Genomic DNA, 18,164 nt, shown 5'->3' on the forward strand with positions numbered 1-18,164 from the left:
ATATGGTCAAATAGTTCATAAATTATTCACCAAAGATACATAAATTTCGGCATATTAAATTCCTGTTGTTATCAACATTTTAAAGGCAGCTTACGCTAAATGTTTACCAAGTGTAATGCATTGCATATCAAACAACATGGAAAAAATTTCCATAAAACACATCAAAAGATTGTTTAAAAGTATCAGTTTACATGTTTTAGGTCAATAGGCCAGACTACAAATTGTTTTCAGGGCTTAATTTTGCTGTGGTCTCAAAATGAAAGGACATTTTGGATATAAAACTGAACATTTATAGCCATTGCATCTGGTTGCTTAGGATTCATTTAAGTGGAGATAGAAACTTTGAACTTGAACCCCCACCGACTCCCCCCCGGCTTTGTCTCTGGACTACCTTGGAACCTTGCAATGACTGGTTGACTGGGAACAAAGAGAAAGTAAATTTAAATTAAAATTGAAATAAATTGCCCCCATATTGCTTCGTCTCAAGTAGATTACCTACTTCCCCAAATCATTTTCCATTTCTTTGTTCTTCATCTCATCAATCCTAACAACAGAACATCAAATAACACCATAAAATCCAGTGAAGTATCAAAAACAGTCTATCAAGCAGCATTGCGAGCAAAACCCAGTCCGCATCAACGTCATATTGACAGTTTTTAGGGTTTTCGTCAACAACCGGATCTGGCGTTTTCTCATTATCCATTTCTATTTCTTCATTCTGGACTTCGCTCGGTTCGGGTTTGTAATTTTGTTTGGGTTCCGATTTATTAGTCGACGCGGTTTTTGAAACTTTTTGGGCCTTATGTGGTCTTTCTGATTTAAGAGTGGAGAGGCAGAAGAATTTTGGGAATTTGCTGTTGAGAATCCATCGCAACCAACTCCACATTCTGCTGCCTGAACCATTATTGTGCACCTTTACAACTAAAATGCAGACAAGCAGAATCGGCAATGTTCTTCTGCACACCATGATCCAGCCCATAAAATAACAAACAATTTAGCTTACTATATAAATAAAACTTAAAGCTGGCCTCACTATTAATCTCAATTAAAGTTGAAAATAAGAAGGTACTACGAGTAGCTCTGTATTAATTTGATGCACTGTTTGTTTACATTACGATTGTAGCTGTCTCTTTTAAAAAAGGGACAACAGCTTTCAAATAATTTGCAATTTTTGTAAATCATTTGCTGCCAACGACTATTATCAGACCTCCAATCTGTACCATATGAGAAAAATTGAATAAAAAGGCGAAAGAGCAAATGATAACAATCAATTTTTCTACTACAAATTAATACCAAGACGTCCAAGAAAATCAACAGAACGTTACAAAAATCGAAAATTTATAGCCTTTATCTTTTAGAAAAATAATGTTGTGAAGGTTGTAAGGTTCAGCAACTTCAACATCACAAAACGTTATTCATTGGGTGTTTAGACAGTAGACATCATTTTACTAGAAAACGACAGACAACAATAACCCAACAAAAACGACTGCAATCAAAAATCGATAATTACTAATGTCCAAGAAAAGTGGCATTATTAAAAAATATGTGATGCAATGAATATTTAAAATCTTTAGAAACTGCCGCACTTTCAACAACAGAGAACATATGTCAAACTCCATTGAAAAATTTCAGGGTACAGTAACAACAGCAACACAAAAATAGATCGAAAATTGTCAAAGGAGGCAAAATTCACAACAAAAAGCAACAAAAAAATACAAATTAAATAATTATTAAGTTAATGAGAACTTTCATTAGCGAGACTAGCTGACAGCACAACATCAACGATTATAGAAACTGGAAAAATCCAAAAGTCTCTTTTTCTCGTGAAAACAAGTTGTGTTGTCAAAGACATGGAAACTGTTACATAAGAATGGAAGTGAGAAAACAGATTTAAAGACGACTCATTACAAAAAGTAGATAATTGAAATTAACCACGCCACGTGGTTAACCAAATAAAAGAAGTACAAAAGCAGCTGAAACACAACAAGACAATAAAATTTTTTTCTTAAAACAAATACTTTCGATATGTCATTGACACTGTTAGCTTTTAAATGCAATTCTTAGATTATATATATATATATATATATATATATATAAAGAGCCAATGAAAATCTTTAAAGAGACTAGATGACAGATCAACAAGAACGACTACAAAGTTTGCAAATGCACAAGTTAACTATTTTTTTTTGAAAACAGGTCGTTTCAAAGCGCCAAAACTATTAGATATGTTTAATAACTTTTAGTTAAATCCAAAAACAACTTATACTAGAACCAATGAGATCGGCAGTCCAAAATGGGAAAAAAATAAAGTTCAATGAAAAACTAAAGAAAGGTTTATCAGAAAGGTTTATCAGAAAAATAAAGAAAGATTTATCATTTTCAAACAATGGCTCATTTATTTTTAAAATGAGAAGGGTCATAGTTGTTAAAAACGTTAGATTTCAGTTCAAATTCTTCAAATAACTCCTTGGAGGACGATGGATAACTATCAAATGATTTATCACTGATGAGACTAAATAACAGAACAAAAACGTACTACAAAAATAAAAAAGTATAATAAAATCAAAATATAAAGATTACTTAGTTTTCATGAGAACAAAGAGAGTTAAATTCTAAGGTTCTTTAGTTCATTTTAAAATGTCAAAACAATAGCAATATTGCCATGTTATAAAACGTGGACGACAATTAAAAGTAATCTATTAGAAAAGGACAGCCAAAACAGAAGTCAAATGACAGGAGGTGAAAAACTTTGCATTCAAAAACCGAAAATCAGTCTTAACACCCATATTTCGCTTGTATCTAAATGTATTTAAAAACCGTTCAAATAATTGTAGCAAAAACTGCTCCTTTCATCTTATCTACTAATTCATCTAGATTGAAATCTCCAATTTGGTCTCTGGCTGACGAGAAATATTTGTGAAATTGTAAACAGATCTTAAAAAAACAGCATAAAGGTGCAATACAAAATCTTTGAAATATAAAAGAACTTCACTTCAGAGAGTGATTAACTGGCATCACAGACAAGTTAAATTTTGAAAAAAAACTGAATGGATTATCAAAAGACGACTTGAAATCATCTTGATGTCATACGGCCGCGACGGAAGGCTGAGCAATGAAATAGAGTAATTAGCCGTGTTACTCCGCAATTAACTTGAAATTGAAATTAAACGTAAATTGAGCCAGACACAAAAATTTGTCCCTCCAATTATCTGCTTTCAGATAAAAAATAAAAAGAGAGAGAAAAACTTCAAAAATCTGATAAGCTTTATGATAAAAATGGATCTAATCTCTCCAAGTTGCCAATTGTTATCTCGAATGAATAACTAGAAGTGTGATAGATGTGATTTTTCGTAAAGTATAAAACAAATGTTCTTAATTTGGAGAAAGGATTTGAAGAAAAAATTGACAGCTATTCATATTTTGTTAAAAAATTTTCTGCAAAAACTTTTGACACCATCTATCCGAAAAACCACTTAGATACTGTTTTTATTTGAACATAATTTACCCAAAGCTTAGGGACAACAAAAACAACAAAAAAAATGTCAATTTTTTTTAAAAAAACAAGAAATGTTTTGCTTGGTTTCTTTTGTAGCAATAACTCTAAAAGTTTTCAAAATCACCAATTTAAAAAAGAGGCATTGAAAATACATAAAAACTGCAAAATTAGAAAATAAGTATTCACTTCAACGAAAACAGTACAAACTTGGATATAAGTCAAGTTTTTTTTAAAAACAACAGATTAGTAGAACCATTCACGCAAAAAAGCATCAAGGCCTCAGCTAATCAAAACAATAACTGCAGTAAGAACCAAGTCTCTGGAGACAGCAAATACTTGAAGAAGAATACAAGACATTTAAGAATGGACAAACATATCATGCAGAATCTAATTCTTCTTCAAAACTGTCAAATACAAACCAAAAAAAATAAAAAAAAATTAAATATAGGCAGATATCCATTTTGACTGGCAAGTTTGAGATTGAACTGATGAAGTGTATCGAAAGTTCCGAACTCAATGAAAATTTTTCCTCAACTTGATTCAGTTTTGAAGAGTTTATCAACAATACCGCTTTTTTCTCTTTCTAAAATCATCGGTTGGCCAAAATTGGCTCAACAAAAAATAAAACTGGGAAAAAGTTCTTAACCCAGCTTTTGTTGTGGCTGGAGCAATTAGAGATGCTTCAAATCGTGACTTATAACAAAAAACTGCTTTTGTAGCCTAGGTTCCCCAACTTATGCAAAACGTTAAATCTTTATACAAACCTATAAGGTGCTACGAGAACTTTCTGTTTCTTATTTTACTTGTCAGTTTACCAACAAATTCCTGGCTAGGTGTCGTTTACGTCACAATTTAAATCCTTATACAACACTATATTAAAATATAGAAAATTATTATCAGAGCTTTTGAATTACTGAAAACATAAACTTTCACTAAAAAGATGCACCGTATGAACTTAAGTAGCAACCCCAGACAAAGTGTCCAACTCCATTTTACTGTTATTAAACGAGAATAAGGGTTCAAACAATTCCCACTCTTAAATAGCAGGGAGAAGATTGTAAGAGCGCAATTTTGAAGAAATCACACTTTTTAACACCCTTTACACTCTTTACTACATACTTCACAGTCTGTATTCCACTCTTTTTACACTGTTAAAACTGTCTTATGATTACACTGATTAATCTAATTTTTAGGAAGGAAAAAGAGCGGAAGAGTGTAATTTAAAAAATCATTGCAATCATATTTTTTAGTCCACCCCTAGTCTAGATCTCGGGCTAAAAAATACCATGCTTGACAGCAATTGGGTATGATTAGACCATCCTGGAATCAAAAGAGATATGAAAAGACATTTTCTAGGCTCTATGGATTGCCTGGACTTTCACTCGTTCAAAATTTTGTCATTGTGCACATTTGATCGACCCACAAAATTACGCTGGAGTTTACTTAACTATTTTTAACGCAATTGTGTTTAAAGTTGCTGTCTGCTGCTTGAATTGCGGAGTACATTAATGATGATTCATTTGCTAAACCCGATCAATCGAGTTTAATCAAAACCGTATAAATAATCACCATATACACAAATATAGTCATTTGATTTCAGTGAATCAACAGAAAACTGTCTCTGCAACAAACAAATTGTTCCATTTCATCCAAGTAAGAAATTAGTAGTTACTTAGATAAAGTGACTCTAACAATGGACATATTACTTTCATGTTTTAGAAACCATCATGACGCCAAACAAACCACTACCGGAAATTATAGTTCAGAAATATTTTTAAAGGTGAGAAAAAACAAAAACTGAAAGTTTTCAGCAACGGTACCTCACATCTGTCCATCCCCTACTCCAAATTCCAAGAAAACCTCGAACCCTTCTTTTGGCAAGAGGCACTTGCACCTCTAAACTTTGGAGATTTCTTGGCACTTAAATGGCGCAAAAGTACATTTCTTGGTGTTCGTCAATTTATTGTTTCATTTTTAACTTGATATTCTTGTGATTGCATATTTGCTAATTGTTGATCGAATATGAATATAATGCCAAAAAATGAGACATCTAATGCTATGCAATTGTCAATATTGACGCAACCAGCGAATTTGAGGGAATTCGCACCTTGGGTTATTTACAATTGAGAATTAAACCTTGATATTGTGCTATTTTTACAGCGACCTGCTTTACCATAGTCAGTCTTTCAGCCTTATTAGAACTCACCCAAAATTGCAGCTAAGCAGTTAAGAGAAAGATGTCGAAGAACAAGTTGCATTGCGGGAAATGCATCTGGTAGGTGTAAGGAGCTGGCTGGCAGAAGTTGCAATAAGATTCCGTATGTTATCATCTGAGCCAGCATAGTCGTAATCGCAAACGAGATCTTCTCTCCAGTCTCCGCCGGAATCAGAAACAAAAAACCTAAATATTAAGAAATTACACTCAAAATTACGTAATCTTCAATTACACTCAAAATTACGTAATCGTCGTCAAATTGGTACAAATAAGATAATGGAAATTACCAGGTCAAGGCATCAAGGCTAAAAATATTTTACAATAATTCGCCGCTTAAAATCACAGCAAATCTCTTTGGCAATTGTTTGTGAGATTCTTGGTTTTAACTTACCCGAGGTGAAATTTTTGTTGATAGCTGTGAAATCGTTATTTTTAGTGTAAATTATGAGCATTTTTGTAGTGCCTCATGCAACTATAAAGACAGTTGACAACGCGCTTTTTATTAAGATATGATTTTTTCTGATTCATGGCCGCTCTTAAATGCATTAATTCTAAATACAATTTTGAAAACAAAAATTTTGTGATATATTGAATTTGAGGATCAAAAACATTTGCTCATTGTTCGTTTGCTCGTGCTTTTGTGTGATTTATGGTTTGGGTAATTACAGTAGCACAATGGCAGTAAAACGATATTAAGGTTTTCGTTAGACTAAGTATGTAGATAAAAATATGCAGATAAATCACTTTGCTAGTTCAAGTCAGCCATTATACATAGGTTTAATTTCGAAGACAAAACGTTAAACTTTGAGCATGTGCAGATTACACTCAATAATATTACTGTCTCGTTTATTACTTTACGTTTATTAATTCGCTTATAAAGTTCCATCCATTTATAAGGCACTGTTTCAGCATTTGATGAAATCAAGTTAACCTTACAAATACTAACAAACCTAACAATTTTTTTTGTCAATGACATTAGGTTAACAACTTCTCATGGCGAAATATCATCTTTACAAAACATGGGGCAAACTTTTAGTTTTCGCGGGTTTTTAGTTAGAATCTGTTTTTTTTGATAGGTTGCCTAACTTTCATGACGCTTTTTGCTTTTTTTATATTTTCTGGAATCAGCCAACATTAGTTCATATGAAAAACGTTTGATATGTTAGTTGTCCTCAAAAAAACTTAAAAAACCGAGATGCTCTGAAAACGTAAATCCTGCTCACAAAACAAAATTTTGCCAGAACGGATTGCATTACTTAAATCGGCTTTTCAATTATCTATAATAAAAACTTGGAAGCATTTTTAATCTTTATAGCGACAGAACAACAATTAAAATTAGTAAGTGGACAGAATCAAACCCTTTTTTGTTTCATGTTGCCCTGTTGTTTTCTCTTTCATCTTTGAAAAAAAATTTTCGGATCTTTTCAACAATTGTTCCCCCTTTTGCCAAAGGGACGGCTATTCTTAAATAGAATTTAAGCGAGACATTTATTAACCAATCTGAGACGACTAATAACTTTCCACGCATGCACATACTATGTTAAATTGAATAGAAAAAAATACGCCATGGTATGGCAACTAGCCGAACCGGAATACAAAGCGAAAGGAATTGCCAACTGGTGGGTCGGTGGGCGCGCTTTCCGGATAACCAACCCTCGATTTCCGGACCAAATCCCACAGCGCATGAGAGGCATGGCCATGAACAGCGGTCCGCAATTGCGCTTAAACTATTATTCGGCTATCTAAACTGTAGGCCAACTAATATCTGTAGGCACAGAAGGGGTGGCGATTCTTTACTAGGTACCAACGGGGGGGGGCAATTGTTGAAAAGATCCAATTTTTTTAACCTCACTTTTTTGTTTACTGAACTCCGACTTTCTAAGAGTTTAAATAAATAAGGGTTTATGAGTTTCTAATATATTTGTTCTAAGAAAGTTTGAAGTAGCAAACTTGACGTGCATTCGGGCCAGACTTCAGGGAATTTTAGCCACAATAGTTCAAAAAAAGCTTCTGATGATTTCCGTAGTTGAATAATCATAAATTTGTGAAAAGAACTTTTTTCTCCAATAAAATACAACAGATATATCTAGCATTTCTTTGAAGTTGGGTGTTTTTGTCCATTTTTAACAATTCAAGTGTTATTTTGTTATTTGTGGTCATATTATCGCAACTGAAGTTGAGATATTTCAATTTTCATGGGTAAAATTTTTTTGCAATGACAGAGAATCCATCATATCGGTTTTGTGAAACTACTTTCTAAGACTCTTAGTTTTGGTCACTTTTTATCTAAAAATCGTGCTGTTGTCTTACAGATCTTGATTACTCTATTAATATTTAATGGCCATTTTTTAAATTCAGTGGCAGAACATGTTATCGGCTGTATCATAAGCGAGCGCTTGAATCTGATTGGCTAATACGCAACATTAATAATTTTATTTTCCATCTAATGGTCCAATTTTTGCTTTCGAAATTTTGTCCGTTCCATCCACTGTCCCCAACAAAGTTATGTTTGTATTCTGTTTCATGTTTCAGTGGTACTGCATAAATGTTTTCAATAAAACTTGCCGTACCGTAGAATTAGAGGCTGACTATCAAGATCTATGATTTTGAATAGATTGAGCGCTCTACAGATTCACTTCTAATAAAAAGTTTGGATGAAACTCACCCGAAACTGCGTAGAGGAGAGCAAATGGAGATACGACAGCCACTTTGTAGAATCTTGAACGCCTTTTCATTCGAATTGTGATTGTCAGCAGGTCAAAAGTCCTGTCGTACCAGTCAGTTTTCTCGAGAGCAAGAGTTATGGGTTTTTGGAGCATCCATTGGTCGTTTTCGGTATAATAGTTCAATTGCATTTCATATCGTCCGGTTGTGTCGTTCAACAAATGAATGTCGTTAAAACCTATATTGCACAGTTAGATACGCCTTGACTTACAAATCGCGTGTAGATCTTAATAGTTCTTAACCTTCTATGACCCGATCTAGCTTGTGAAAATATGAAAACTGGAAGATCAAGTTTGAGGTGATTCCTCACAAATGTTTCTTCATCGGGGGGCCTCAGAACAATATGAAAATAAATTTTTGATTTATTTTCTGTTACGATCTGTCACTACTATGATGGGAAATCACTGACTGTCTTCCAGAATAACTGTTTCTCAAAGCAATTGTCTCCGCTGCTCAAATTCTCTCAAATTTTGTCTCCCTGCATGTCTTACAGGGTCTTCTCGAATAACCTCAGTGTGTTCGTGCGACTCATCTATCGATAAAATCGTCAGTTTTGCGGCACTTCTCGACAGTCTCTCAGAACTCTGTTCACACTCGTGTTGTTTTCACATTCTCTGTAAAATTCGTCGTTTTTTAACAAGATAGTCCACCCAGGAGCGCCCCTGTAAAATTTTGTTTTTTTGTTAGAGGGATTCTGGCTGGGGACTAGCTAGCTCCCAGAACCCTGTGAAATGTCCGAAAGATTGGTTTGGTGGTTCTTTTTGTTGTGTTGAGTGCACTGTGTTGTCCCCAAAGAGCTCGGTCTCTCAACTGGTTGAAGACTTCGCTACGGTTAACGGAATGAATAATCAAGAATGTTAATACCAGAAACTCTACTAAAGTTAGCCAGAAACAATTAATTGAATAACTTCACAATCCAAAATTATTTTTTCTATCAAAATTAACTAATGGTTCACATTAACTCAGGCCAGATCAATCAGACTATCCACAAGTATCTGGAATGCATGCAATTCAGTTTCTTATCGAAACAATTCTAGTAAGTTCTGCCTCCCACTACCTATTTTACTGGCCACAAACTTATAATCTTTGCAACCGAACATTTTGAATAATTTTAACTCACTGCAAATAAACAATTAGGCCTCTAAGTTCTCTCACAAAGATTTCACTGAAAAACTACAATTTTCGGTCACTGAGAACCAACTGTTCCATATATGCGTTTTCTTTCCCTCGAAATTGAGTAACAAAATGCTGTTGGCCTCCCGTAGGCCTCTCTCTCACCGTCCTTCTTTTGTGCTTGAGGGTACTCAACCTTACCAGTCTTCATCAGCAATTAGTAACGTGTCGCTTCCTTTAGAATAATGTGACCTAACGTATAATTGCCGCAGTGGGCGTAGAAGGTCAGTCACAAGAGGCAACATATGTAAATGTAACTTATCTTATGCAATTGTATGCTCGAATTGATCGGATTTCCGTGGTTTACTTGATTTGCTATTTTCAGGATACAAGGAAACTCATGCTTCATCTAAACAATCTCTGAATGCAAGCTAGTTTTTATCTTTTTCCAGTTATGGATATGTTTGACTGATCCCACGGGTGCCCTTTTTACGTTATAAGGTAGTAATATCTGTTTTTAGGCAATTTTTAACTATTCTCCTAATTATCTCCATAATTTGAAGAAAAAGCGAGGAAAAATCATTTCTTCCTATTCCTTTTCCACGGAGGATAAATGTCACCGTTGATACTTAAGAACTGCGATATAACCAATTAGATCTCTTCAAATGTATGTGATATCATGAACAAACAATTTAACTGGAAAAATACTTCTTTATTGCTTCTTTTGATTTGCTCAAAAGGGAAATTAAACAGTCTTGGGTTAGTGGCAAAAGATCGCTCTTTTTTCTGTTGCACACAAGATTGTTCGAGGAGTCAGCAGTGAAGATACGAATCCGATAGGGCGTGTGCAAGTACAGTTTTAGTGATCCGGCGAGGGGTTCGCTCAATACCGGACGCTTGAATTTATCACAATTGAAACATCTCTACAGAGTTTCTATCAAACAGCCCTTGTGTTCCTCTGTTTGCTTCCATTGATTCTTATCAAGAGTTTTAACAAGTAACTTGACCTTTCTATGAACCTCAATTATAACTTATTATAACTTAATTGATAACTTATTATTTCTACTAAAATTTACGCATTCTTTTTGACCTTTTGAACTTCCAATACATTAATTGCTGCTTTTTCTTGACAATACTGATTCCTTCCACTGTACAATTACCATTACTAAAGTAATGTTACTTTTTCCTGGCTCCGGTTTCAAGTAGAAGCTATGATTTCTGTGAATTTCATCTGATATAACTAACTGACTGACACATTTTGAAAACAAGAACACCAACAATCATTTGAATTATTTAATCAGATTGGTTCCACATTTGCCCGTTGATCACAAAATCATTTTAACATTATAACTCCATTGGATGCTTCTAATCATTGCCTAGCGACATTTGATCCAAACTACAACTATATAATAAACAAACAAAAATTCAATTCAGTTTCTTTTTTAGTTTCAGCTCTCCACTCATTTCTTTTCCAACTCACTTCTGCTCTTTTTAGCTTCGTTATGATACAAAGTCCGTCTACATTTTTTTCTTAGAAACGAAACACTTACCGAATTACACAGTAAAAAACAAATTTTTAGTTATCTAAAGTCTTTTTCCTACCATTTGCAAAAAAACGTAAGTGTAATTTTTACCATGCAGTGCGATATGCTTTTTGTTGCATTAAGAATGACACAATAAATTATATCCACGTTTCCAAATCTGCGCAGGGTTTAAAAAAATAGCGACACGTTTCCGACAAAATCTTAAAAGCGCAATTTAATTTTTTCCGTTCTTTCTTGAAACGCTTTTTCGGATTAAATTGCCCTTTTTGTCTGTTCTAAAAACCACCAGTTAGTCCCCCTCAATATATCGTTAAATACAGGGAACGCACAGTGAAGATTTTTTAACCATTTCGCTCTGACACATTCAATTTTTTGCGTTTTGAGAGGAATTGCGAACCAAAACTACAGTTGGTTTCTGCGAGGTCTATTATTAGGGTTTCCGCTTTATTTAAGTTGGATTAACTGCGTACGATAACCTCTGTACTTTGTTCTTTGCCTTTCTGACACTTTACTGACTGAACAAAACACGTTTCACTTTTGTTTGTTGGGCAACAATAACTCAATTTCACTCCAACTTGCGCTGCTTAAATTCGTTCTGTTTGCTCCCGGGTCGAGGTTTGGTCAAAAAATATTGTTTAGCGGTGAATAGCGGTGGAAAACTTTTTTCACCGCAAAGCGCCCGTATCTTTTAGAGCTGACTGCGGTGAATTTTTGTGAGATTTGCGGTTTTTAACGGTGAAATTTATTATCACAGCTTTCACCGGATTTTTTTAAAAAAAAAAGAAACTGCCTTAACGGCTCGAACCTCTCCCCTCCTGCATGTCAACGACTTCTTATTCCACTGCGCCATCTGTCACTTACTTCAATGGTATTTCCTGTGATTTTAAGATAAGCGTTGAAATTAACGGTAAAAATTTGTAAGACTTCAATTTTTGAGGTGAAAAAATTTTTTTCACGGCATGCTGCTGGTAGTGCTATGAATTTTTTTCAACGCATTCTGCTGGTAGCGGTGAAAATTTTTTTCTACGCTTAAGAGTTTTTTTTTCACCGCATTCATCGCATTGAGCAAAAATCTTACACTTTTTTTAACTGAAATTCACCCCAAATCTTACATCCTTTAGTGATTTTTAGCGGTGACACCTAGACCAGGGTTTTTACTGTAAATATGTTCAAGATTAGCTACAAAAATTGCAACCTAACTCTGTTCTGAATCTCAACGTATCCTGGAAGTTTCACTCGAAAGAGTTCATGTTCGTTTTAGTTATTTCCACACTAATTTTAATTCAGAGGTGCTCTTTTGCACGTAAGCATGATATTTTTATCTTCGTAAACATTAGTTAAGGAAGTGTGCTATTTTCAACATTCTCATTTTTCCAAAGTCAAGCTAGTACAGATAACAAACTTTTTTGCGAATGGACAAAAATGTGGCAAACAGTAATACCTAGCTTATAGAAAACGTTGCTGAGAAGAAGAGGCCCAAGTGTAATGTTGCAGGTTTGGTTGTCATATGGGAAATTAGTAACGTCAAACTGACAAGACAGCTGAAGAGATGCGAGGGAAGTCAAAGCATGAACCCATCCATTCGAAAAAACAACTTGTCGGTGGAACCCATCGTGGATGACGTTGATCACCTCCATGAACTCTAAATACAAACATAACTCAGTTTCAGACCCCAGGTTCGAGCCTCTAACAAAGATATTGTTTTCATGAGAAGGAAAAGTTTCGCCCAAGTCTGACTATTGTGAAATCTGCCATGCCCCAAGTCTGAAAAGCTAAAAAAAAATGGGATGACTAAGTCTCTTTAATAGTATTGGCTTGTAAGTGGAGTTCGCTACGTGCGGTGAAAAAGAATTATTTTTACTGCAAAAATGGTACATCATCAGCTGAGAAGCGAATGCTGATAATCCCAGGCAAATCTCCATATCCGAGAAGCAAATCGTGTCTCAGTAGTAATTTCCATTGCTCCTACCTCTCATGGTTGCCCGGCTGACGTAGTGTGATGTTACTCAAACACCATTAGTTTTATTTGTTCTTTCCCATTTTAGAGTTTTCTAGAAATATATGGTTAGTTAGTTTTATCTTCAGTCAATTGTCATCGATCAATATATTCATCGTTCAGAGTGGTGAGTGGTATCCTAAGCAAGCCTGACAAACAAAGAAAATACAATTAAAATTTTTCTGTTGAATTGTTTTCTTACGAGAAGTTGCGGAGGTTTAAATTTTTGTTCAAAATTTTTCGAATCTTTGCCGAAACTTTGAACAGTTTTGCTGAGAATTTGGTTCCTAATATTATGGATAGTCTCATTGGTTTTACTTTTAAAGATATTGAACTGTTTGGACCAACTATTTTGGCTAAAGCTTTGGATGGTATTGTGACATCAAAACTGCTGAAACAATCTTTGTTTATTCAAATGAGGGCCTCTTTAATCACCCGTTAGCAAAAAAGTGTTCTCGAACTAAAATTATAGCAAATTTTAGCGAATTTTTATCCACATGTATCAAAAATTAATTGTTTATTTTTTATATACCAAGAATTTCAATTGACAAAAATCCCTTACACAATTATTTGAACAATGAATTTTTTTAGAATACAGCGCAACAATAACAGGGCTGGCCAATTCTGGTATCAGCGTTGATTTTTGCAACGAAAAAGAACTCGGATTATTTATTTCAGGTCCGTCTTTTTCGGGGCTTCAAATATGTGTCTGTGCAAAACTGTGTGTGAAGTTTTGAGTTCTGAGTGCATGCGCTGCTATTTTGTAATCTTTTGAATTGGTGCAATTAAGAACATGTTCAATGGTATTTGTGAGCAGTAAAAAGGTAATCAGTTTACTACATTTTAGATTAAAATTTGTGGTCGTTATAAATTCTGGTTTAAAAAATTTTTTCGAAAAAATCAATGAATGGTTTTTTGATATTTGCCACTTTTTATCTTAGTATTGCCACCTTGTAGCGTACTGTCAGCAAACAGAAAGGTCATATTCTTTTTCAGTTGAAGTGGAATGTGGGATTCTGCTGTTTCATCATTTGAAAAATTGTTTTCTGCTGTGATACTACGATTTTTGGACATGCTAAAACTTGTTTTTGTTTTAAATTATGCCTCCTTTTGCTTCTTGTGTTCTTCATAATTCTTTGTCATTAATACAAGTCCCATATATGGGTTGAAAAAATTGGAAGCCATTTTGTTTATTTTAAGTTTTTTGTGATGCTGTTTTGACCTTGTCCTTTAATTTTTTTTGAAAAAAAAAGATATAGACCTTGAGTTTTACTCGTATTTAGTAATTATTGCATTTAATTGAGTTTTGTTGTATTGTTTTTTAATCTCTCTAATGAAAGGCACCATCGCTCTTATTAAGGCTTCTTTTTTATTTTGTTTTGCGGTTTGGGCTTACAACGATTTTTTTTAAACAAAAAATGCAAAAAAAACACATTTGATTTTACTGATAAAACTCTTAGCTGGATGATAAATTAAAATAATTGTTCTGGATTCATAAATCTAGGTTCTTCAAACTCCGAAAACTTGACAAATTTGCAAAGCTGCCTATACAAAAGACGGAAGGGGGATTTGATGAAGCTGTTAGAAAAGTTGATCATTTATTCATCAAATCTGATTAGATAAAAATATTAGAGCTTGATCAGAAACGAATTGAATGAAAAAGTGGAACATTTTCAATAGAATTCCTTTTTCCTTCCAAGCTGCAGCATTTGCAGTTCCTAACGACCGTTGGATGACGCATTATTTCATGAGTAGAGTACTAAATTTTTTGCTGCAGTTCGATTTATAATAAAAAAAACGAACATCAACTAATAAAAACGCGTTGGAAACTGATGACAATAGATCAAAGGTGTATAGTACCCCAAATATTGTTAACTATTAACGGATAAATTGAATTACCAAAACAGTTGGCTTCATAACAATGTTCTCATTTTAGTAAATAGCTTTGATCCAATGCATATTTTAATTTACGCAGGATTAAATTATTTTGTTCTTTTGTTTTTTCTCACACCTGGATCTAATACCTGTTTGTTTCGAAAAGATCTAATACCTATAAATCAGGTAGGCTAGGTTTTTCTGAGTGTTACCCAGAATGTTCCTGCATTCGCATTTATTTCTCAGATCAGGTTTACAAATTATAACACAAAAATTTTTCAGTTTCCAGAGTGACTGAAAAACGCTTAAGTAATTTTCGGTTTTAATGAGAAAGTACTTAGTTGATAAGTAGCATTTAAATTTGGATAAGCTATATGAAAAGTGTATTGCTAAAATATCCACATAAAACCTTTATTTTTCAAATATTTTTGTGTCAATGATTGTTTCAGCTTTTTTGATTACCAATTCGAAGCCAAAAATAATGGCTTCTAAATAAAGATAACTGTTTTTGATACTTTTGCTTTTCAGAGGAAGTGAACCCTGGTCAAAAAGAGTAGCAAAAATTGTCGTAGAGGAATCATTAGCTTTAATGTAGCTATAATTATAATCGTGTCCTATTATTATAATTATTATTTTAGCCAAAACCCAAACTCAAAAATCTTTATAAAGGAACAGCAGATTCAAGTTTTTCACCTCATCCTGTTTTCAGAGAAAATTTTTCCCAAAAAGTTTTTGTAGCTCAATTTTTCAAACATTGCACACAGCTGTGATTCTAAAGAAATCATTTTGTATAAATTGTAATAACTGATTCCAACTTTGTGAAATAAAATATAAGTGAGACAACATTTTCTGCGTTTTTATCAACTGTTTCCGAGCAATGTCCCTTCAATTGCATCTCAGGTAACGCAAAGGTAACGCATCTTAGGTGACATAGCATGCAAAAACCAATTTTTTTGGGCAATCAGTAAAAAAAAGTGACAGAAGTAAGTAAATAGGAACGAACATCTCCTTGCCGAAATAAAACTAATCAATGTAATTTTTAAAAGAATTATGTGCAAGAAAATTTCTGATTTGAAAATGAGGAAACGAAAGAATTGAACAGAACTCAATTCTGACTAATTAGATGATTTGATTACAACAAACTGTTTTATAACTAATAAGGCAACTGAATCTAAACACGTTTTATTTAAGCTCCAATATAACACTTTTCTGTTGTTCTTGTTGCAAAAAACAATTAACAAAAAACTTATTGAGAGACAGAACAAACTCTGAGCCATAAGAAAGCATACACATCGCGCTATTAAAATTAGATTCAAAATTGATAACCAGATAAAACTATGGAAAACTGAAATACAGGTTAAATAGCTAAACTAAAGTTGCTTGTTGTTAAATTGGGGCGTTTGATTCAGACTGCAAACCTGGTAAATATTTCCGCTGAATCTATAGATTTATGTAGAATAGTTTGCTAAAATTAAAATCGTTCAAATCCAGAACAAAAGAACTAATTAAGTGCACTTGAGACCTGCCAATTATTTGTTCTGAGGAGGGAAAGACGAATAACTGAAGACGGTAATTCCAAAAATTTTGTTTTCAATCCTAAATGCAACATTCGTTTGAAAAGACAGTGTAGAAATGATCAAAAAGCAGGAGGAGACTAACAAATTTTTTATAATTGGATGAACGAAATGTGATCAAGCTTCGAAAATCATCTGAAAGAGTTGTTTTTTTAATCAGATCGCTTGGCAGCAAAAAGGACGCAATGAAAAACCATTTTTGTTGTTGATTTCCAAGCGGTTCTTCTCTTACGTACAAAAGTTATCTCTAACGTATATATTTTTTTCCTATTTTAGGTTTGGATGAGAAATGCTGTCGTGATTTTTCACGAGGATTTTCTTAATTAGAGAGAAGACTCAAATGGTTTGTTTAAAAAATGGATAACGAAGAAAAGAACGCGTAAAATGACGGTTAAATTGAATGTAAAACTCACTTTTAATTTATAATTCCCAAAGATTTTGCTCAAAAAGGCAATTATTGGTATTTTTTTCTAGATGGAAACCGTGTTGGAAAGGTAAAATTACTGTTGGTCGGCGATGCTCTTTCTAAACTCAAACTCTTTTTTAGTATAATTTTATGAGCAGATAGCATTAAGGTGGTACCGTATATGCTTTTCTGAGACTCCATTAAAAGTTTGAACAAAAAGTGGAACTAGCATATTTTTTTTGTCTAATTTTTTCCAGAAAATTTTGGCAAAGGAATAAAATTTTTACAGCCATTTATTGAAAATCTTACTCATTGCGTCAATCAGAAACGTAGCTAGACTGCCATGTCTTTAAGATAAATTTGAATTAATAATTTTTGAGGTTAAAAACAAAAAACAATGTTCTTTTTTTTCTAAAAACGCTCATTTGAAATTTGAACACGGTCGAAAGAAGGATTTTTAAAAAAAAACGAATGGGCAAAAACGATCATCGTCTACTTTTAGAAATGGTCAATCAAAACCTGACTTGCAGAAAAACAGGATTCCCCATTAAATATTTGTCAAAATCGGTCGTTTTTCTTGATTATTGGAGCGACAATGTTTCATTCAGGTGAAAAGAAAATGGTTTACAGGATTACCATCGGAAAATTTGATCACAGACAAATCTGGAGCTGGTGTGATTACAGATGGCTTGGATCAAGCATTGTCTGATCAGTGAAAACTTTGAAAAAACTTAAAGCCAAATTATACCTGAAAATCAGAAGAAAAGTTTGAAAGATCTGAAACTCAGAAAATTGTCTTCTCAGAGGTAAGTTCAGTCTGTGATAAAGCCGCAAAAACGAGTTTAATGTTCTTGTCCTACTGGAGAAATTGGTGTGTGTTCTAAGTACCAAGATCTGGCGTCCAGAATGTGCCAGAGGGTACAATCACAGACGAAGGCAAACTACTTCCATTACCAGAGTCATTCCACATCGCAGCCTTGCTCTGATATGACAAAGATAGCCAAATTTTCACTACCCAAATTCCGTGTTTTTCATCCACATTGAAAATTTGCATCAAATCTGTATACACAAATACTGTTTTGTTCAGCATGTCATAAGGAGGAAAATATTTTGGCAGTGTATTTTCCAGTTTCTTAGTTAGAAAAATCTCATCGGCTTTTGCGTTGTTTAAAGTCGTTTCGAAGGCGCGAAGGCCTGAAATCGAAACAACCGTGAAAAAGA

The 18,164-nt window shown here is 33.7% G+C and overlaps 2 protein-coding genes across 3 annotated transcripts; both read right to left on the minus strand.

Moving 5' to 3' along the window:
• Positions 1-507: 507 nt before the first annotated feature.
• On the minus strand, positions 508-8,551 carry LOC142338319 (CHRNA7-FAM7A fusion protein-like). Of its 2 annotated transcripts, none has more exons than XM_075388012.1 (3): positions 8,377-8,551; positions 5,703-5,897; positions 508-921 (listed from the first exon to the last, which is right to left on the minus strand). In XM_075388012.1, exons 1-3 carry the CDS (start codon positions 8,528-8,530, stop codon positions 545-547), a joined length of 726 nt encoding a protein of 241 aa, XP_075244127.1. In that variant the 5' UTR covers positions 8,531-8,551; the 3' UTR covers positions 508-544. The 2 variants fall into 2 exon arrangements, with proteins under 2 accessions (XP_075244127.1, XP_075244128.1); XM_075388013.1 differs by lacking the exon at positions 8,377-8,551 and adding an exon at positions 6,103-6,168.
• Positions 8,552-9,174: 623 nt separating this feature from the next.
• Positions 9,175-17,958, minus strand: LOC142338320 (neuronal acetylcholine receptor subunit beta-3-like). Its single transcript, XM_075388015.1, has 3 exons — positions 17,832-17,958; positions 12,534-12,734; positions 9,175-9,261 (listed from the first exon to the last, which is right to left on the minus strand). Exons 1-3 carry the CDS (start codon positions 17,911-17,913, stop codon positions 9,242-9,244), a joined length of 303 nt encoding a protein of 100 aa, XP_075244130.1. The 5' UTR covers positions 17,914-17,958; the 3' UTR covers positions 9,175-9,241.
• Between the last annotated feature and the right edge of the window lie 206 nt (positions 17,959-18,164).

This window comes from Convolutriloba macropyga, chromosome 4 (assembly GCF_964194025.1).
Source record: "Convolutriloba macropyga chromosome 4, txConMacr16.3, whole genome shotgun sequence".
In the NCBI taxonomy this organism is placed as follows: domain Eukaryota; kingdom Metazoa; phylum Xenacoelomorpha; order Acoela; family Convolutidae; genus Convolutriloba; species Convolutriloba macropyga.